The sequence below is a fragment of the Triturus cristatus genome, chromosome 3_1 (genome assembly GCF_964204655.1).
Source record: "Triturus cristatus chromosome 3_1, aTriCri1.1, whole genome shotgun sequence".
NCBI classification, from domain to species: domain Eukaryota; kingdom Metazoa; phylum Chordata; class Amphibia; order Caudata; family Salamandridae; genus Triturus; species Triturus cristatus.
The window spans coordinates 46,145,335-46,167,163 of NC_140583.1; the positions used below are offsets into that span (position 1 = coordinate 46,145,335).

The following is a 21,829-nucleotide window of genomic DNA, read 5'->3' on the forward strand; positions in this document are numbered from 1 at the left end:
TAAATGCAAATATGATACAATACTATACTATGTAAGGTGGAGGGTGCACCCTGGAGATTATCAAGAGGGTTGGATCACTTTGAGGCAAAAAAGTTTCATAAGGAAAAAAACATAAGGATTTTCCCTTAAAAAAAGACAACAGTGAGTTATATCTTTAAACCTGGCTCAAACTCCAGTGCATCCCTCTCATATGTATGTGGGCACTGGTGTCTATTTAGTGTGAGCCTCACTCTGGAGCAAGATGGTGCTCCTCATCAAACAGGACTTACATTTACAATTTTACAACTTCACAACACAAGTGATTTACCTCAAATTCACATGCTTTTCTATCTGGTGCTGAGGCTCAGATATGAACTCAACCCCACATCTTCCTAGTTTGAAGCTCAGCCATTGGACTACTTCTAACCCCTGCAATGACACACAGGAGCACTGCCCCCTAGTGAGATGGGACCTTCACTTTATTGAAATGTGCCCTATCAGGCTCACTCAGCACTAACTCATCTCTACTCTCTGCTCATCTCAACAGGAAACATCGGCAACTTTAACAAACTGAACACCAACAACCTTGGCCTGGAGTACGACTACTCCTCCGTGATGCATTATGGGGCGTAAGAAAAGATTTTCTGTTTAAACCTCTCATTAAAGGCTTTTACATATAGACAATGAACATGATTTAGATTCTGGCGCACAGGGTACTTCTCTGCGAACATGACGGATGTCCTTCTCCGCCAAACCCTAGTACCACCCGCTTCATTTAAAGATGGGCGGACCCTAAGTATCCCATGGACCGAGCCCCAGTTGGCTCTGTTGATGAAATACTTCCTTTGACAGCCAGATGTGGTGGCGGCCATCTGAGGAATGGCATTACAATGCCTGCCCTGTTTAGGGTGGGCGGTGTAATATTTTCTTGCCCATCACCGTCAGGAAAAACCTAACATTGAGGGACAGGAAGAAAACAATAATGACCCCCACAGCCTGGGTGAAAACCTTTAGCAATTGAAAGGAACCGCAGTGATGATGGCTCCTTTTATTTAGCAGCTGGAGAACCGTCAGGATGGTACAGCAAATGTCTGAGATTGCTAGAAAAGGGAAGTAGAGGGTGGTGTTTATTTCACCTTCGATGGTGGGAGGGGGTGTACAGGGAGCAGAGCACGGTGCATATTTTGAACCTCTATACATGAGGTAGAGCACCAGAGTGGTGCCTAAGTCTGTTAGGAGGAAAGAGGAGCAACAGGAGGATGGCTGGGATTCACGAATGCCAGAATGTGGCAGCGCCATAAGAGGATGAAAGCGGAAAAGGGCAGTATATTCAAGGCTGTGTCAGTAAACAAGTTCCCGCAGAGTGGAATGTCCATGGATGGGGAAGATTAGCACCATCATGTCTGTGTTGGTGAACATCATTGGTTAGGATTGATGCTCTGTATATGAAGCGAGGTGCGGAATGATGGCTGGGTTGGCGTACATATCCGCCACAGTGTCGAACTGCCGTAGATGATGAAAAAGTGAAGTTGAGTCATGGCTGTAACAGTGAACATGTTCCCAGAGAGTGGAATGTCCATGGGTGAAGAGAGGCGGGTAAATGCTGTCTGAGTTGGTGAACATATTCGGTTTAGACTGGAAGTGCCATTGTTGATGAATCACATGAGGATGATACCTCAGTGCAATATATGACGTTACAATGCAGACAATTACAACGCATGCTTTTGCAACGTGGTTTTTAAATCGCAACTACCATTACATCGCATGATTTTACAATGCATGCCATTACAACGCATTTTTTAAAACTATCATTACAACGCATAACATTATAACGTATACCATTACAACGCATATTACTTTTACGGCAAAAGTAGGGTAAGTGTTGGATAGTTTAGGGGTAAAAATTACTATTCCCACTTCAGTGAGTGCAACTGTAGGGTAAGTGTTGGATAGAGTAGGGGTAAACATTTCTATTCCCACTCCAGTGAGTGCAACAGTAGGGAAAGTGTTGGATAGTGTAGGGGTAAAAATAGCTATTCCCATCTACCCCAAAACTCATACCCACTCTAAAAATAAAAAATCTCTATTACTTACCTTATAATGCGTAGTAATGACATGCGTTGTAATGGCATGTGTTGTAATGGTATGCGTTGTAATGGCATGCGTTGTAGTGACATGTGTTGTAATGGCATGCGTTGTAAAGGCATGCAAAGTAAAGGTAGTTGCGTTGTAACAGCTGCGTTCTAAAAACAGTACGATGTAATGACTGCGTTGTAATGGATGTTTCTCCCTCAGTGCTAACGCAACCTCTGTTGAAAAAAGAAATGTTGTGAAACTCGACAGGAGCAGTTTTTCAAATCTGTGCTTTTTAGGATCTGATATTCTGAGTGAGGGTGAAGGTGCTAAGGTGGGCGTGTTCTGTCCTCTATGGCTTAGAGGGTCATTCAATGGAAAATGTAGACAGTGTAGATTCTGCAGGGGGTTAGTTCAGGAAAAACTTTGAGACTACATTTAGACATTCAACGTTTTAAGCAAACACCAAATATTTGACCATCAGCTGGACTCGCTGTAGATTTTTATGTGTGAATAATGAAATATAATGGCACATACATGATGGGCTTTACCTGTAAGGTCTTCCTTTCCACAGGTATGCCTTCAGTATCGATTATGCACATCTGACCATCATCCCCAAGCCAAATCCTGAAACGCCCATTGGACAGAGAGATGGGCTTAGCAACCTGGATGTTTCCAAACTCAACACCCTGTACCAGTGTGGTAAGGAGTGCACGTATGCAGTAATATTCTGAAATTCCACAGCAGTCCCAGCATATGCTCCTTCTAGCTGGGTATATCACGTTTCCTATTGATTACAGCTCAATGTCCACTAAAGTCATCCTTCATGGGACATTTTTATCCTTTTAATTTATTTATAGAGCTCACAGTATGAAATTAATTATTGTGTATGGGCGATAGACTCACTATATAAATAGTACAAAATACCATTCAAATGTAAGTGCTGCAAAAAAAGAGCACATGTGAATGTTTTAAGGCTTTCCTAAAAGTAAGTAGAGTATGTCTTTTCTTAATATCCATTGGAACTATATTGAGAATCTTTGGGCCAACTAGAAAGAATCTGCGGTCTCCCTTCCACTGAGTATCAGTACTTGCAATGTGAAGCAGATATAAGCCACATGATCCTAGCTTGGAGGAGGGAAGATGTCTAGTGGTTTTACCCCACAATCAGGTGCTGTTTTCTTGATGCACTTAAAAAACAGGAATGCTGTGTTGAAGATAATGACCTTCTGGATACGTGTTTTGGATAGGTACCAATGAAATATAGCATTCTGATAAGATAATGACCTTTTAGATAGCTTTTGGATGGGTACCAATGAATATGTCTGCTGATAAATGAAAATGCATCCCTAGTTTTAAAACAAATCATCTCACCATTTCTTGATCATGTTGCATCTTAGCAATTAGATTTTTGAAAGCCCACTCATAAAGGAATAGGTTTAATCCAGGATTGAATTAGTCAGTGAACCGGACATGATTTTGTGATATTTGTTTTGGATGCAGGGCAATGCCTGTTGCAGTTGTCTTAAGCTTATTAAACCAGAAGCACTACAGAGCTGATGTGAGCCTCAAAGTTCAATTCTGTTTCCCAGATGACTCCCAGCTTTTAAGATTTCTTAGTGAAGGTGCATGGGATCTCAAATAAGTCAGGGGCCTGAGCGAGTTTATTCCGGAGTCTCCGTTTTTGCTCCACTAACATTTGGTCCACTTTTGTTCATTCACCTGGCCACATTATTTAGACCTTCTTTAAGGGCAAAAACCTGCTCTTCAGGCCCCACAAATGCAGATTGATTAGTATGTCGTCAGCACATAAACAATATTTCAGGTCTCTGGTACTAATGATAAAAAATAGTGCCTTGAAAGACAAGGGGGAGAGAGAGAAGGGCGGACCCTGCAGGACCCCCCCTTCAACCTCCCCCTCTGATGCCTTGAAGGACCTGATCTTGGTTCGTTCACAGCAGGACAGGTTTTTACTGGTCAGATACAGGTTTAATCAACTGCCTCATTTTCTGGCTCCACGGTGTAGGTGGGTTTGGCCTGAGGAAAGGGCGCCCTGCGGCTGCAACAATGAGTCTCCGCTGGATCTGCTCCATTTTATAATGTTTTACTTTTATTTCCGTTTGCCGAGGAAGCACTTTTTAATCTCCCTGCTGAAATCATTGCATTTAAAACAAGTCAAGCCTGCCTTGCTGTATCTTCAGATGCTCTCCACAGAGCACGTGACCTGTACTGTTTTACCCTTTTTACAGACTGTCTGGGTGTCTAGGAAAACAAGACCCGAATAATTGTTTTATGTGTTCCTTATGTTATGAGTAAATGTATTGTCTGTTATTATTATTATTATTCATTAAATTGATTTTATCATTCTGGATCATTATTCTTTTATGGCCATTCTATTTGCCAAATAAAGATTTATTAAATTGAAGGACCCAGGCCTGACACTTTGTGTCTGTCCTGTCAGAAAATGATCAAAGTCCATCCAACACAGTGGCCACCGTCCTTGAGCTGGTCAGCAGTAGGTGATAGTCCACTGTGTCGAATGTGACTGATAAATCTAGCAGTATCAGCCAAAATAAAGATGTTTCACCATCATCAGCTAAGGCAGGCAACTAAAACTGTCCTACTGCCCTGCTGAAACCTAACACTTGCTACCAATAGCCCCTCTACGTTCTTCCTGCTAATATGATGAATTTGCAGCATCTATCCCCGGCTGAATTCTAGGCTTTCTTTCTTCCTAGTGCAATCCCAGCATTTATTCTCGGAACGAATCCCAGCACTTATTCGCAGAGGGATCCCAACATGTATCAAATGACTTGATGCCAGCATTTATCTTCTAAAGGGATCCCAGCATGTATCCCCTGATCGGTTTCTAGCATTTCTTTTCCATTTGGATTCCAGCATGCATCCCGATTGGATCCCGGCATGTATCCCCTGATTGGTTTCTAGCATGTTTTACCCATTTGGATTCCATCATGTACCCCTTGATTGGATTCTAGCATTTTGTATCCAATAGGATTCCAGTATGTATCCCCTGATTGGATCCCAGCATTTGTTACATGATTGGCGTCTAGCATTTCTTACCCGATTGTATTCCAGCATGTATTCCCTGATTGGATCCCATTATATATTATTTGATGGATTCTAGCATTTATCTCCTGATGTGATACCAACATTTATCCCCTGATAGGAACCCAGAATTTATCACCTTGATGGGATCCAAGAAAATATTGCCCACTGGGATCCATAACTGTTTTGCCTGCTTGAGTTTCCACGTATATCCCCTAATTAGAATCAGGCATTTGTCTCATTTGGATCCCAAGGCAAACAAAAGGAGATGATGGACAGAGCACTGAAACTTTTCAGACCCTCACCCCAGTCACAGATCTGGGTTGAATCCATCATCATTCTTCAGCTCACTTAGCCAACCCACATCAGACCCAGTCCCAGGATGCTTGTTTCTGGTCCAAGGAAGACCTGATGTGGCTGTGCAGGCTGGACTTTTCCCATGAGTAACAGGGTCAAGACTGATTTGCATATGGCTGGGTCTGAACTGGGGTGGTAAAGAGAGCTAAAGAACAATTATGAATTCAACCCAGGTCTGTTACTGTGGGTGAGTGTCTGTAAAGTTTCAGTATCCCGTACATCATCTCCTTATGTTTGCTTTGTTCACCCTAACTTTTCAAGGTGTGCCCAGACCTGGGTCCCTTGCTCGCTTTGCCACTGGATTCAAACTAGCCTGGCTGGTGAGGGATGTTACCCCGAAACCAGTCCCAGGATGGTTGTTTCCAGTCGAGTGAAGACCTGGCTTGGCAGTTCAGGCTGGACTGTTCCCATGGGGCACAGGGTCAAGACTGATTTGCATATCGCTGGGTCAGAACTGGGGAGTAGTTTTTGGTGCCTACCTACGTTCTTCTGTGCTAACATATCATTGCTAAGACTTGCACTAAGTGCTGATTGACTACAGAGATCATTATTTACGTCGAGGGACTTCTTCTTGGTGGAGGTATAAGATGTCTGCTTAAATACTGGTGAGACTAACTGAGAAATTCTCAGTAGGAGATGGTGGAGAGTGGGCATTCTAGCTGTCATGTCATTGTAAATTTTCAAGGAATCACATTTTAAAGAATTTTCATTTTTATATTTGTTTTTCAGATTTGTGCAGCTCTCTTCTTTCTAACCCTACCGGCACCGTGAAGTCATCCAATAACCCCTCCTCGTACCCAAACAACATCAACTGTGTCTACCTGATCCGAGTCCCTTACGATAAGGTAATAAAGCCAGTCACGCTTTCCTCCTGTCAGAGTCCTGAAAGCTGCCTGAGGGTGGAGTAGTGCACTGGGTTAGGACCACCCTGATTGACAGGTGGCAAAGGTTGCTGCTGAGGTTGGTCACTCTGATTAGAGTGGTCCATCAGCATGGAGGAGAAGGATCTGTCCTTGGAGTGTTCTCTCCAATGAGGTTAGCACCATCGCCACAGAGCTTCTGAGAAGAACTGATTAGTATGTGTTACTTAAACCTACAGTAGTGCTACCACCACACAAAAGACAATAAATCTTAAAGAGTGGGTCTGTACGGGGCAAGTGAGCTAGACCTTAAGCAAGTTCAAATTAGGCTTCCAAGAAATGCCTCATGGGCAGTAAACAAAAGGTGAGAGAATGCCAGTGTAGTTCCCCAAAGGAAATGGATATGTAAGGGTCAATTATTAATGAGCAGTGTAGCAGGGCAGAATACTGGGGTGTACAGCGATAGGTATTATCACCTGAGTGTATGGTACAAGAATATTGAGTTTTAAATATAGTGCTACAAAAAAACAAATACAAAATATCATATATCAAAATATGGTTATGTCAATATATGTATGGGTAAGTATAGACTTACTAGACTTAATTTGACATTTATCTTAACAAGCTATACACATGGCTTCAAGGTAAGGTGATGCAGAGAGTAGTTAATCTATACTTAGCTGTACATACTCTGGATGCTGCTATTGCTGATATTCTGGCTACAATGTTTTTGTAGGTGATATTTCTCTGCTCGATATTCTAATGTTCAACCCTTGCACAAAGCTTGAGCTTCCGTTCCCACTGTGGAAATCCTTTGTGAGATTTACTCTGACGTGTTGCAGCCTTCTTCTATTCATGCTCTGCTGTTGGGCATCACTCACAAATTTAAAGTACAAACACAGGCTATTGGTAATCCAGAGGTAGTGGTGCCCCAGAGAAGTGAAGGGCCTTCACTATGAGCCCAGTGAGGAGCCAACTGTAACGTATGTTTTGGAGCTTACACCAGCTTAGATCTCTACGGTACTCCTTTAAGTATGAGGTGTTAACGGAGAGCCGCAGCTTAGCACAAGCAATCAAGAATCCAGTGTGTAACTTCTTCACAAGAAGTACCTGAGCTTCAGCATAGGTTTGGTTCCAAGTAGAGGCACCAAGAGAGAAAGCACAAGGAGCAGGAACAGCAGAAGGGTGCCATGACTCTTTAAACACACAATTGAAGTGGAGGGATGGTGGTGAAGGCGGCTAGAGACAGAAGCAGTCACTAAGTTAAAGAGTCGAGGTAAAGGGATACAGGGATTGTCTGACAGTCAATGCAAAATCACTGACTTGAGCCGAGTCTGCAGAAACTTTCAGAAACTGAAAATCAGTTCTTCATAAACAAATGAAAGATAGAAGTTCTAGACACTCTGGTGGTCGTGTGTCTAATTTTCTGATCTTTCTTCTCAGATTCTTCTTCAGTTTAATGCCTTTGATCTCCAGTCCTCCCCAAACTGTGGCTCCGACTACCTCACAATTTATGATGGCAACAATAAAGCAGCCCCAGTCTTACTCAGCAAAGCGTGTGGGACCGGAGAGCTCCTGCCATTCACCTCTTCCGGAAATGAGATGTTGCTGGAGTTTGTGACAGATGGATCCATCACCGCCAGTGGGTTCAAGGCCTCCTACAGCAATGGTATGGTCCTTTGTGTCAGGCCGCTCTCAGACAGGGAGGAGGAATGCAGAGGCCTCCTACAGCAATGGGAAGGTCCTTAGTGTCAGGACGCTTCAGTTAAGGGAGTGGGTTGGAAAGGCCTTCTACAACAATGGCACAGTCCTTGGTATTGGGCACTCTCATTCAGGAGAGGAACGTCGCAAAGGCCTTCAATGTCAATGGGAAGGTCCATCGTGTCCAGCTGCTCTCAGAAAGGAAAGTGGGTTGTAAACTGTACGGTCCTTGATTTCAGGCGCTCTCACACAGGGGATAGGGGACACAAAGCCGCCTACAGCATTGGTACTGTTTTTGTTGTCAGGGTGCTCTCAGGCAGGGGAGGGAGGGCGCAAAGTCCACCTACAGCAATGGTATGGCCCTTGGTGTCGTGGTGCTCTCAGACAGGGGAGTGAGGACGCAAAGACTGTCTACAGAAATGCCACGGTACTTCATGTCGGGGTGCTCTCATTCATTGCATGAAGGTCACAAAGGACTCCTACAGCAATGGTACTGTCCTTGGTGTCCGGGAGCTCTCAGCCAGGGGAGGTAGCTTGCGAAGGCTTCCTACAGAAATAGTATGGTCCTTGGTGCTAGAGAACTCTCAGAAAGGGGAGGAAGGAAGCAGGCCGTTTACAGTAATGGGAAGGTACTGGGTGTAAGGCTTCTCTTAGTTAACGGAGTGGTTTGTAAAAGCAATGGTACAGCCATTAGTGTCGGGGCGCTCTCAGCCAGGGGAGGGAGAACGACGCAAAGACCTCCTACAGCACTGAGGGAGGAAGGATGCAAATGCCTCTTGTTGGGGCCCAGTGAGCTGTGCTCTCAGGATCTCTGGGTGTGTTTGCATAAGTGCTTGTTCCTCAGTCAATAGTGGTCTCACTATGAAATGGAAGGAGATATCGTGGGTCCAGTGCACTGACATAATCTCCTTGAGTCTGAGAAAGGAGCAAATGGTGGTACAAGATTAGCAATTTTTTGTTTCTGATTTCTCTGCCTGTGCAATCTTGCCCAGTGATGATCTGGGTTGGCAAAGATCACACTATGCACAAAATATATGGCAACACATATGATTAGTGTTATGGGAGAGCACCGATAAGGATCTCTTATAGTGGGGGTCCTCTAGTGGCAGAACTGCTCCCTTGACATGAGCTCTATTATTGAACATCATGACAGGAAGCTTGTACTTCCTGGCCAGGATCCTGTGCCATGACAGCAGCTGGTTCCCAGGTATGCACCAATCTCTTCAATTTCATGCCATGTATCACTTTTTTGGGAGATAAGTTAGCAGAGCTACAAGCAGCGTGCAGGGGGCCTCAGGCAGAACCCTACTCATGGCTCCTGTTTGGCAGACAGTTGTTTAAATACTGTATCTGAGCTGTTCTGTGTTGTGTGCGAGTGGACATTGTACACTGGTGACCAGTACTCTATGCTGCAGAGTACGTAAGATGTTTTTTTCTTCTGTTTGACAGTAAAATGTGGTGGCACGTTCACTAGTTCTACTGGCACCGTCTCATCTCCCTACTATCCCAACAATTACCGTGTCAACATGGACTGCGGCTTCTACATCATCGCTCCAGCTGGACACAAGGTAAGTGAAGGAGCTACCCAGTGTCACTCTAGTGCTGAAATACTTGTAGGATCTGTAATCATGAAGAACCTTCTGCTGGCATATTTACAATGGAAGTGGCGGAGTGAGGCATTAAGCCAAGAAGGCTAACGCTGCACGGTATTTACATCAATACAGTGCAGCCATGCATTTCTCCCTTGGCTGGTGCTAAAGTTAGCTGTCTAGTGCCAACACAGGCACTCTTGCACCATAGTCAAAGGGTGCCTGCATTGTGGGAAATCATTATTTATGTGCAGGAAGGTGTTCCTTCCTCCACATAAATAATCATAAATGGTGATTTGTAACTTCTATGTGTGCTGATTACGCAGCACACATAGAAGTTTCAACTCCTAATTTTTCTAATTATTTTTTATGTGCAGGAAGTGACATCTTCCTGCATATAAACAATCATTCATGGCGTTTTGCTGATTATATGTGTGCATCACAATGCAGCACACAAAGAAACAGTAAAAACAAGGAGAAATAGAGCATTTTTCCTCGTTTCGCCTGTTTAACACCAGCAGCACCAAAATGCCCTCTGCAATACCCATTTGCCCACCCCTTTCACTCTAAGTATAGCTTGAAAGAGTGCCTTTTCACAAGGCGGCGTTATGCGGCTTAACGCCACTTTGTGAATAAGGCGAAGCTCCTATTGCCACAAGAATGTCGGAAAAAGTGATGTTCCTGTGGCGATAGGAGCTTGTAAATATGCCTCCTAGACTGTCTGCCAGAGAGGGTGTTATGACATCATGATATTCCAGAACAGTGACATCAGGATAAAGTTTAAAAAATTGGACAAGCCTGCCATTCCCCTCAGATGATCACATATCACTTCTGGGAGATGAATGTGCCTATGCGTAAACTGTATATAGAAAAACTCAAAAGTCCCCTACTGGCGGTACAGTGATAGTAAATAAGGGCCAACACATACGTCTCGTTCCTTATGTAACACTGCCCCCACTCGCAGGGCATTGATGGCAAATAAGGGCCAGCAAATACTTCTCCTTCCTTATGGCACACTGCCTCCTCCTGGCAGGACAGTGATGGTACAGAAGGTCTAGAGCATACCTCTCCTTCCTTATCTCACACTGCCCCCTACTGGCAGGACAGTGATGGTCAGGACTGGCTGTCAAATAGTTTTATTCCTTATATCACACTGCCTCCTGCTGGCATGACTGAGGTACTCTTTAAGGACTAACACATACTTCTTATTTACACCCTGAAGGTCTCAGTGACATTCACATCTTTTGCCGTTGAAACTACTCCAAACTGCGACTATGACTCCTTGTCTATTTTCGATGGCGCCAAGACCACCTCCCCGCTTATTGGCAAATACTGTGGTTCCAGTCTAGTCCCACCAGCGACCTCCACGGGGAGCTCCCTTCTGCTACAGTTCCACAGTGATGAGTCAGACAACATGAAGGGATTCCAGGCCACTTACACCTTCGGTAAGTTTATCTGCGGTAAAGTGACCCACTGGCTCTTCATCACTGAGGCTCATTAGGGAGGTGTTTGTTATTGTTAGCATGTACCCTCTGGATGCTGAGCCTGCTTAGAGATACCCAATTCTCTGTCAAGAATAAAGCTTGTACCAAGTCCACGAAAAGATACTGTAGTCTACCCGTTAACCACAGGGATCAACAAGGTGCCTCTCTTGGATATTGAGTTAGTGGAAGCTATTTAAACAAACCCTACATGGAATGGATGTATGGGTATGAACCTAGTGAATTGGAAGGTGGAAAAACTCAAATTTCACTCAATACTCAAAAAAGTTCCAACACCTGGTACCTTACATTGTATAAGTCATACCTGGGATATCACATGTGATGTCAATTAGGGAACGGTTGTGCAATTTAGAGCAGAGAGCAAGAGTCAATAAATAGGAGAGCAGTGGTATAGAAACTATAATATGCATGTATTAATTGACCTTAAATATTCAGATTTCAAGCTCAGCCTGTGGGAGATTGATGAGGCCTGACCAATGACCACCCCTTAGTAAGTGATTGAGATTTGTGTGGTAGGAGCAGAAAAGGATTAACATACACCTATACGTTTAGATTATAAAAAATAACATTCTTGAATTCTTGAGAGTCAGTGCATGGGATTCAAATACTCTTTCAGATACAGCTGTGGCCATTGTTGGACCCTTTTACATCTTCAGATGATGCCCATAACAGAGGGCACAAGTGGCAATTAATAAACAACCCATCACCCTCCATCTAACTTTGGTACTAGTGACATCTCCCAAAGGGCATTAGTGCATATTAATAAATAGCCTAATCTCACACCATCTACTTTTGGTAGTAGTGATATGTGTGGAAGGACAGTAGTGCCCATTAATAAATAGCCTCATCTCCCACATCTACCTTTGGTAGTAGTGACATGTGTGGAAGGGCACTACTGCCCATTAATAAATAGCCTTATCTCACACCATCTACCTTTGGTAGAAGTGACATGTGTGGAAGTGCACTAGTGCCAATTAATAAATAGCCTCATCTCTCACTATCTATTTTTGGCAATAGTGACTTGTTTGGAAAGGCACTAGAGGCAATTATAAAATAGCCTCATCTCCCATCATCTAACATTGGTAGTAGCGACATGTGTCAAAGGACACTAGTGCCAATTAATAAATAGCCTCATCTCCAATTTAGCTTTGGTGGTAGAATCATATGTCAAAGGACACTAGTGCTAATTAAAAACTGACCTCATCTCATCTCATCTTTTAATTCTGACGCTGTTTGCCCGGATTGTGGCTTTACTATGGTGCTTCTGCGCCAATCCAGTAATTCCCCTACTGTACCCTCGAGGGCGCCGGTCATCAGAGCTGCCCTTATCAATGCCAGATCTTTGAGGAAGCACTACATGGACGTGTTCGACTTGTTCTCTGACAACTTACTGGATCTTTTGTGTGTCACAGAGCCTTGGCTGGACTCCTCTTCCAACCCCATTGTTGTGCTGGCGACTCCCGCTGGTTTTAAGATTCATCATGTGGATCGTCCAGTTGGTAGAGGGGGTGGCCTGGCGGTTCTGTATAGGGAAAATTGGGTTCCCTTTAGCGAACCCTCTAACACTTGGGGCGAGTGTGAAGTCTTGGAATTCAGCATTCAGCTCTCGTCTCATTTCACATTAGGGGGGTCTCTAATTTACCATCCCCTGGTTCGGCTGACATCTTCCTCAAATCCTGTGGGGATGCTATAGCCGAGCGAGCATTGCGCTTTTCTCGTTATTTGGTCTTGGGCGATGTGAATCTTCATCTCGACCAATTAGAGGCCGGTGAATCAGCTAACTTCCTCTGCTCCCTCCAATTGGATCAACTCTCCCAATGGGCCTCTCACCACACCCACCAAGGGGGCCATATCTTAGACCCCATTTGCTCCAATTTCCCTATCCAGGTGGACAAGCCTTCTCCGGTCCCCTGGTCGGACCACTTTCTCATACGCTTTTCTTGGGAAGTTACCTAGCCTGCTAGGCGTGTTGGCTGTCATCGCCCCCCTACTTTTAGCAAAATCGACCCTTTCCAGTTCGTCAGCTCACTAAATGCTTCCCGGCCCTCGCTTCAGCAAGATCTGGAGGGGAATGTGTCTAGGTTCACAAACTGGACTTCTGATTCGGTGGCTGTCCTTTCCACACCTGGCCAGCCTAAGCTGGCAAGAGAGTCCCCCTCCAAACCATGGTTTTCTCTGGAGCTGAGAGTATTGAAACACAAATGTAAAATACTGGAGAGGGCATGGCGTTCTAGCAGTTACTCCTCTATAACGTAACATACACTTAGATCAAAACAAAAAACCTACTATACCGCTATAGCAGCGGCAAAAAGCTGATACTATTCTTCCCGTATTGATCAAGCCAAAAACAATTCTAAAGAAATGTTTTCGATTGTGCAAAGTTTTATGTCTCCCAGTGCCCAGACACGTGCTGCCCCAGTTTTGGAGCACTGGTGTAATACTCTCGCTAAGTTCTTTCTGGACAAAATCGGCACCATACAAGCTTCCTTTCCTGCCTGCACTAAGACGCTCACAGCTCCCTTGACTGAACAGCCTGTCGCTGATCCTGCCAATACGCTGTCAGCCTTTGCACCAATAAATCTGGCTGGTACTCTTAAAATTCTAAAACCCTTGAAGTTGGGTTCTCTCACGGATCCCTGTGCTGCCAGATTGCTGGCTGCTGTGGCGAATACCATCAACCCTGAAGTTAAATAAAATTGTTAACATGTCATTGCAGGAAGCAGTTGTCCCGGCCTCCTGGAAACTGGCACAAATTCTCCCCCTACTTAAGAAACCGTCCCATGACCCGCTAATTCCAGGAAATTCTCGGCCAATCTCAAGTTTGGCTAAGGTCTGTGAGAAGGTTGTCACAAATAAACTGACCAACTTTGTCGAGGCCTCGGGTTTGCTTCACCCTGCTCAATCCGGATTCCGGGCCTCGTTCAGTACGGAATCAGCTCTGCTAGAGGTGTCTGAGGCTATTCGCGAGTGTCTGGATGCCAGCGGGAGAGCCGCACCGCATTGGTTATGCTTGATCTCTCGGCAGCATTCGACACTGTGCCCCATTCTCTGCTCCTGGATGGCCTCTCGGAGATTGGCCTATCCGGGTCTGCCTGGGACTGGATTAGGTCCTTCCTGGAAGGCCGCTCGCAGCAGATTTGGCTTCCTCCATGTGTCTCTCTGCCTCAGCGGGTGGCCACTGGGGTCCCACATGGGTCATCCCTTAGTCCCCTTCTTTTTAACATCTATGCTAGGGGCTAAGGTGATGGCCTATGCTGAAGATACCCAGCTTCTATTTTCCTGGAGTAGGGATGATGATTCTGTTCTATCGGCTCAACATTGTTTGGCCTCTGTTTTTGGCTGGCTCGCTCAGGCGCAGCTAAAATGCAATGAAGAGAAGTCTGAGGTCCTCTTATACGGCGCTTTCCTGCTAACTTCAGAGAGAGGTCATGGCCCCTTGGCTTCCCCTTGCCCAGTGCAATGGGCAATCCTGATAAAAATATGGGAGTCTGGTTCCATGAGAACCTGTCCTTTTCAACCCAGGTCAAGAAGCTGGTTGGGACCTGCTTTGGCACCTTGAAAGCTATCAGGAAATGTCTTCCTCTCCTTCCGGAAATTGCTAAATAGACGGTTGTTCGTGCCTTGATTCTGTCCCGCTTGGACTATGCTAATGCACTCTATGTGGGCCTAACCGGCTACCCCCTGAATAAGCTACCGGTTGTCCAAAATTCGGCGGGAAGGGCACTACTGCCCATTAATAAATAGCCTTATCTCCCACCATCTACTTTTGGTAGTAGTGAAATGTGTGAAAGGGCACTAGTGACAATTAATAAATAGCCTCATCTCCCATCATCTAACTTTGATAGTAGTGACATGCATCAAACAGCACTACTGCAAATGAATAAATAGCCTCCTCGCTCACATCTAACTTTGGTGGTAAAGACATGCGCCAAAGTGCACTAATTCTAGTTAATAACTAGCCTTGTTTCCCACCATCTACCTTTGGTAGTAGTGACATGCGTCAAAGCACTTTAGTGCCAATTACTAAATAGCCTGATCTCTAACCATCTAATCTTGGTGGTAGTGACATGTGTCAAAGAGCACTAGTGCCAATGAAAAACATAGTCTAGTCTCCCACCATCTAAATTAGGGCAGTAGTGACATGTGTCGAAGGGCACTAGTGCCATTTAGTAAATAGCCTCATCTTTGACCATCTACCTGACGTAGCAGTGACATGTGTCGAAGGGCATCAGTGCCAATTAAAGTCTTTTCTTCCACCATCTACCTTTGGAAGTAGTGACCTGTATGGAAGGGCACTAGTGCCAATTAAAAAATAGCCTCATCTCCCACCATCTAAGTTGGCTAGTACTGACATGTGTCACGGGGCACTAGTGGCAATTAATAAAATGCCTCATCTCTCACCATCTAACTTTGGTAGGAGTGACTTGTGTCAAAGGGCACTAGTACCAATTGATAAATAGCTTTGCCTGCCACCATCTACCTTTGGTAGTAGTGACATGTGTCATGGGGCATTAGTGCCAATTAATAAATAGATTTGTCTGCCACCATCTACCATTGGTAGTAGTGAAATAAGTCGAAGGGCACAAGTGACAATTAATAAATAGCCTCATATCCAGTATCAACCTTTGACAGTAGTGACACGTTAAGAAGGGCTCTAGAGTCAATTAATAAACAGCATCATCTCCAATCAGCTACATTTGGTAGTGGTGACAAGTGTCCTAGGGCTCTAATGCAAATTAATACATATCCTCAGCTTCCCCCATCTAAATTTGGTAGTAGTGCCGTGTCAAGGGGCACAAGTGGCAATTAAGGAAGAAATATCCCCATATCCCACCATCTGACTTTGGTAGTAGCGACATGTGTGGAAGGGCACTAGTGGCAATTAATAAATAACTTCATCTCCTACCATCTAACTCTAGTAGTAGCGACACGCGTCAAAAGACACTAATGCCAGTCAATAAATAGACTCATCTTCCACCATCTAACCTTTGTAGTAGCGACTAGGCACTAGTAACAATTAATCAAATGACATCTTATAGGGCACTAGTGCCAAAAAGTAAAAATCCTCATTCCCCACCATCCCACTCTGGTAGTAGTGACTTGTGTCATGGGGCACTAGTGGCAGTTAATAAATAGCCTCTTTTCCCACCATTGTAATATGGAAGACAAAGGGGATCAGCGTTTTACCGAGGGGGAGTTCTGTTGCAAATTAGTGGGGTACAGCTCTGGGAAACTCTTAGTCCCCCCTCTTATTTGGAGGTGGACAACTGCTGAGTGATGGCAGGTGCAACCTCCACTGGCAGTACGCCATCTCCTACAGGTCTTTGCCATTGATGCAGCATTAAACACACACTTTGTAGGGGTAGGCTTCCCAAATCAAATCTGTCCTGTCTGTGTCTGCCATGGGGGACATGGCGAAACTGGGCAGGGAAAAACATCTGTGGTCTCAATGGCCTAGGAGAAAAGACCCTGCATGTCATAGACATTGGTTTGGTTTGTTTTGTATTGGAAATACATCTTTGCTTTGGGGGTTTGTTTGTGACTGCAAAAATAATTCTGCTGCAACGGTTACATTCAACTAGGATGAGTGGTCTGCCATGGTATGGGTGGAGATAGTACTTCTGAAGCTAAAGCAGCCTCCAAGCACTGACCACTACTGTCTAAATGACCCCAAAATGCTGCTAACCAACCTTCTGATTGGGCTGGGCTCGACTATTCACAAAAATAGCAAAACCCATTCATATATTAGGATGATCAAATAATATGCAAGTAATCACCTCAGTAAATATGCATAGTACATATTCCTTGGGTATCATGAAAATCTGAGAGTTTTATGCTACCTAGTTGGTGGACAAGTCTACTCACACTTCAACAACTTCTTTGTGTTTTTCAATATTTACCACCAGTGAGCGCCTAACCCAGGAAAAGCCGACATGCCACAGCTTCACAGAAGGTCATGACTCCAGATGTACATCTGTTCAACATGAAGAATGGGTGGATGGTTTAAGTGCTGCATTTGTTTCTCTCTGAGCCTCAGTTTTTGGTCATCCTGCTTCTCTCTCTTGCTGAACTTGTGTCAGTTGTTGTGTTGCGTGTAGTTGTCACAAGTAGTAAGAAGCACGTCGCAAACAGTGGTTGCCAATTGTGAATCAAGTGTTTTAACCTGCCTAACATCTGGCTCCTAGCTCACCAGTGATGCATCTCATGATGAATTATACTGAGTGTGAAATGTTCTGCTGATGTGAAGTGAAATAAAGATATAAAATGAAATGTTGACTCTTTTCCAGATCATGTAACATAGAACCGATTTTACATTAGGACAATGGGCCCTACCCTTTTGATAGGGGTCTTCTATATTTGGTAGGGTGCGTGTGGGGTGTGTGTGTGTGTGTATGCGCGTGTGCGTGTGTGTGTGTGTGCACATGTGTATGTGCACACCATCTTTGTCAGCTGGAAGTGGTACAAAGGATGGCTGGATGATGTCAATCACAGCCTGGCCACCAATTATAGAACTTTGGTGGCTTTCCTTTGATATTATCATTAATTTTATACGGAAGTTGTTGCAGGGCTGCTGCTAAGAAACATAACTATGCCTGGGACCATAGAGCATCAGTAAGTAGGGACTAAGTCATCGTACCGCATCAGTATCTATGGTCCCAAATTCGCCTTGCTTATAGTGCCTCACTTGCCCTCCTCACCTTTCCGGAGAGGCAAGTGATTTGGCACCCCAGACCACAAAACCTTAGACCCTCTCAGGGATCGTGAAAGCAGGCCATCCCCTTTCATTCTCTCACTCAATACATGTCCACAATAAATGAAAAAGAGACACGAAGAAAGCTCACAATATTTATGAAAACTATTGTGCTCTATTATGAAGCAACAGCGATGCTATCAGAAAACATATGCAAGTCAACGATGGGATTAGCATGATTTAGAGATAATAAACAATATAACGCCCTGTCATGTTAGCTGACAGATTTGCTTAAGTCTACAATCACTATGGGAAACTATGTAATATTATAGATCTCTTGGATTAATGGTACCTGCCATGCATAGGTAGCTGTTCTGCATCTCAGCTGGTGCTGCTCTCTAGCCTCCAGACCTTTGCTCTGCAAAAATGTCTTCACTCTGTGTGTTTTCAAAGGAAAAAGTCCCGGGTTATATGATAAAAACTTTGTACAAAAACAGCAGCTGGATTTCTCTTTTATGTCTGGGTGCGAGTGTCCGACCACTGAAAATAACAGGAAACAGTGTTGCTTGCCCTTGTATGAGAATCCGAGCTGAATCCGAGCAGAAGAGCAACAAAAGAAAACATGTGCAGCCAATTCGTGAAATAACAATGTGGCACAAAAACAAGCGTGATATTTTGTAATGTGTGCAAAGCAAAAGTGGCCTACAACATATACACTTAGGCTAACGTAGGGAAAACGACAATGGGCTCCATAGGGAACACACTACAAAATGACGTCAGATGGAGAATGTCTGAAGATATCGCCAAGATCAGGTGTATGGGCGTTCTCTAACAGCGATTTTAAAGCATGGAACAGCTTCCCACTCCACGTTAGATCATCTTCCTGTCTTCTTGAATTCCACAAGAACCTGAAGCCCTGGCTTTTCATTTGACCAACCTACCATAGGCAAGGCTAGACACACACACCGACTCAGCGTCAGGATACCCAGAAGTACATTTACACATGTAGATTTACTCCTATATAGGTTTACCCTTGTGTTTGAGGTCCTTGATATGTTACAGCTTTAATCAATTAAATGCATTTGGTAAAGGGGTATGAAAATAAATACATATATAGACACACGCACAGACATACTCAACTGAACTCATACATTTAAAACTTTATATATATGTAATGTATGTTTTATAACTCTATATTAATGTTAATGCAAGATGGAAATGACCAGGCATTCCGAATCGCAATTACGAGGGTGTGTGAAAAAGGTGGCTAATCCTGATGTAGGAATGGTCTCAAGGTGGAGGTGGACTTATCATATTTTCACCTTGACCACAATGAGTAGATTTAAGAACATTTTAGATACAATCATTTGCAATGAAAGTTATTACATATATCCAGGTTATTCTAAAACCCTTAACATATATTAGTTTTCTGCGGCTGGACTTGGCCACCCCTAATGCGGGCTGACATTAATGCTAGCATGTTGGGGCTGCTCCTGGCAACAAAACTGGCGGATCACAGTCAGTCATATGCATCATCGTATCCCTGAAAGTCATATTGAGTGGCATGTCATGCCAGTAAAGGGTTAGAGAACTGGTGAAGAGACAGTCGCATGCCAGGCTGGCAACTCTGAAGCTTGGCATGATTGAGTCCTATCAGGAGGAAGGAGTCATCAGTCATGTGTCAGTCTACTACCTCATATTGGTAGGGACTCTAATGTCTGGCAGGATATGGAATTAGAAAGAATTTGTAACGTGTCAGTTCGGTGTCTCTGCAAGTCAAAATGGCTGGGATTCGCTCAGTAACATGTCAGACTAGAGAAAATGCAGAACAGACCGATGCCTCTAAAAAGCCACCACAATCAAAGCTGAGAGCGTCTATAACTTGCCATCAACATTCCTGAAGGGATTTAAGGCTAGTGCAAAGCTGTGCGCTTCTCGGACCAGTGCCTTAAAGTCTGGCTCCTCCTAGTAAGGCTGACCACTGGAAATTGTTTGGTTTCCTGTCAGGATGTTGCATACGGACATTTGGTGGAGCTGAGGTAGACTATATTACCAGAATATTGACTGACATGACTGTCTCAACGAAACCAATGTTAGACCTGTGAGCCTTAGGGTGGTCTTCACCCAAACGTTTTGCTTGCTTACCTCCTCTTTTTGCTGAATCTTTTTGTTAGCTTTAGAACTCTGAGCACTTTACCACTGATGACCAGTGCTAAAGTGCACACACTTCTCCCCTAAACTTGGTAACATTGGGGTGTGGCCAATTGGAATATTTAATTTACTTGTAAGTCCCTTGCAAAGTGGTGTACCATATACCCATGGCCTCTAAATTAAACGCTACTAGTGGGCCTGAAACACTGATTGTGCCACCCACACAAGTAGCCCTTTCAACATGTCTACACAACACTGGACCTCAATACCTCAACGACAGAATCACACTCCACGTACTCAAAAGAAACCTCCGATCTGCCAACCTCGCCCTCGCCAAAACCCCACGCATCCACCAAGCCAGAGCAGGGGAGAGATCCTTCTCCTACATCGCGGGCAAGACCTGGAACGAGCTCCCGATCTACATTAGATGCGCCCCCTCACTGAACACCTTCCGGAGAGCTCTCAAGACCTGGCTCTCAAGTGCTCGGCAGACCCCCCGGGGGCATGGTTTTCAGCCGATTTTGTTACAGGGCTGTTTTTGCAGCATGCTGCAAAAACGGCCCTGTAACAAAAACGGCCCCCAGGGGCCTAAAACCGGCCTCCACCTGTGCGGCCCACTGGGAGATTGCCCGGTGCCCGCTACGCCAGTCCGGTCCTGCCTGGCTCTTCGACTGAACGGAACGGCGGACACCCGCCTACCCCAGCACCTTGGAACCCTCACGAGTAGTAGCGCGCTTACAATTCCCTGATTGATTGATCTGTATTCTGAGGGCTCTTCCTGGGCAGGAAAGGAGGGGCAGGCTGACACACCTGAATAGGCAGTGTCCTCTCCCCACACAAAGGGTTGATTACCCCCTGCAGCTAGCCTGGTGCCAAGGATAGAAAGAAAGGGCTTCTGCGCATTTAAAAGGCCCTTCTTTGAAATCACCCCCACTTCAAATTCACAACTGGGTATAAGTATGAGACCTCTGACCCGACCAAACCAGATACTTCTGGACCAGTAATTGAACTCTGTCAGAAGAACTGCTGTACTTCATCAAGGACTGATAGTCTGCTGGACTGAAGCTCCGGAAGACCTGTTTTCCTGTTGTGCAGCACCAATGTCTACTGCTCTCTGGCCCTGCTGATGGAGAGTTGGACTCTGCCTTGCAACTGAAGTGATCTGCAAGGGCTTATTGGCTTGCTTCCTGTTGTTTGAGCCTCAAGGCTAATAAAGTCTCTACACCTAATCCTGTGACTGATTTACTGGAACTGGACCCAGATACTTGTATCTTAGATTTTGACACATATCCAGTCTGCGTGTAGCAGAACCGGGGCATTGACCCTATTAGGGAAGTTGAATTGATTCATCACTCTTGGAACCAATGAATCGTTTTAAGAGCCCAATGCATTGAAACTGCCCAATGCTGTTGCAGTAGTGTGGAGAGTTCAACCCATCCCCTCGACTACATGGAGAAACGCAGATCATTGCAATTTAGAATCAACGAATATCAGTTCAGCACTTCATCTACGAAACCAATGCATCGTCACCACTGTGTGGAGAAAATCGACACACCACCTCGACACCGATGCATCTCTCGTCTGCTTGTTCCTACTTGGACTAGGTGCATGCCTCTGCCAACCAGAAACCCAATTTCTAACAACTAACAAGGCAATTGGGCCAGTATGTCAATATCTTCTGTTTTCCAGACTAGCTTAGAGAAAGGCTCTCTTTGGTCAGGCAATAGGGAAACTGTGAGAGTTTATGACAGACTGGTTGTCTCTGAAAAGCTATACTGGGAGACAGTCATGTCCGTGTCAAATAGCGGATAATTGAACAGCCTATTGACACAGAAAGGCATGTTGTACTTGAAAGGAGTT

At 44.7% G+C, this 21,829-nt stretch overlaps 1 protein-coding gene across 1 annotated transcript in view; it reads left to right on the top strand.

Annotated features, from left to right (window-relative positions):
• Nucleotides 1-17,387, top strand: part of LOC146859667 (embryonic protein UVS.2-like) — a 61,791-nt gene extending 44,404 nt beyond the window's left edge. Inside the window, exons 7-13 of the mRNA XM_085643416.1 lie at nt 527-608; nt 2,627-2,754; nt 6,205-6,320; nt 7,779-8,004; nt 9,486-9,604; nt 10,848-11,070; nt 17,034-17,387. Coding sequence (XP_085499542.1) covers nt 527-608; nt 2,627-2,754; nt 6,205-6,320; nt 7,779-8,004; nt 9,486-9,604; nt 10,848-11,070; nt 17,034-17,044 — 905 coding nt within the window. The 3' untranslated portion in view covers nt 17,045-17,387. The remainder of the gene's footprint in view (nt 1-526; nt 609-2,626; nt 2,755-6,204; nt 6,321-7,778; nt 8,005-9,485; nt 9,605-10,847; nt 11,071-17,033) is intronic.
• The last annotated feature ends 4,442 nt before the right edge of the window (nt 17,388-21,829 follow it).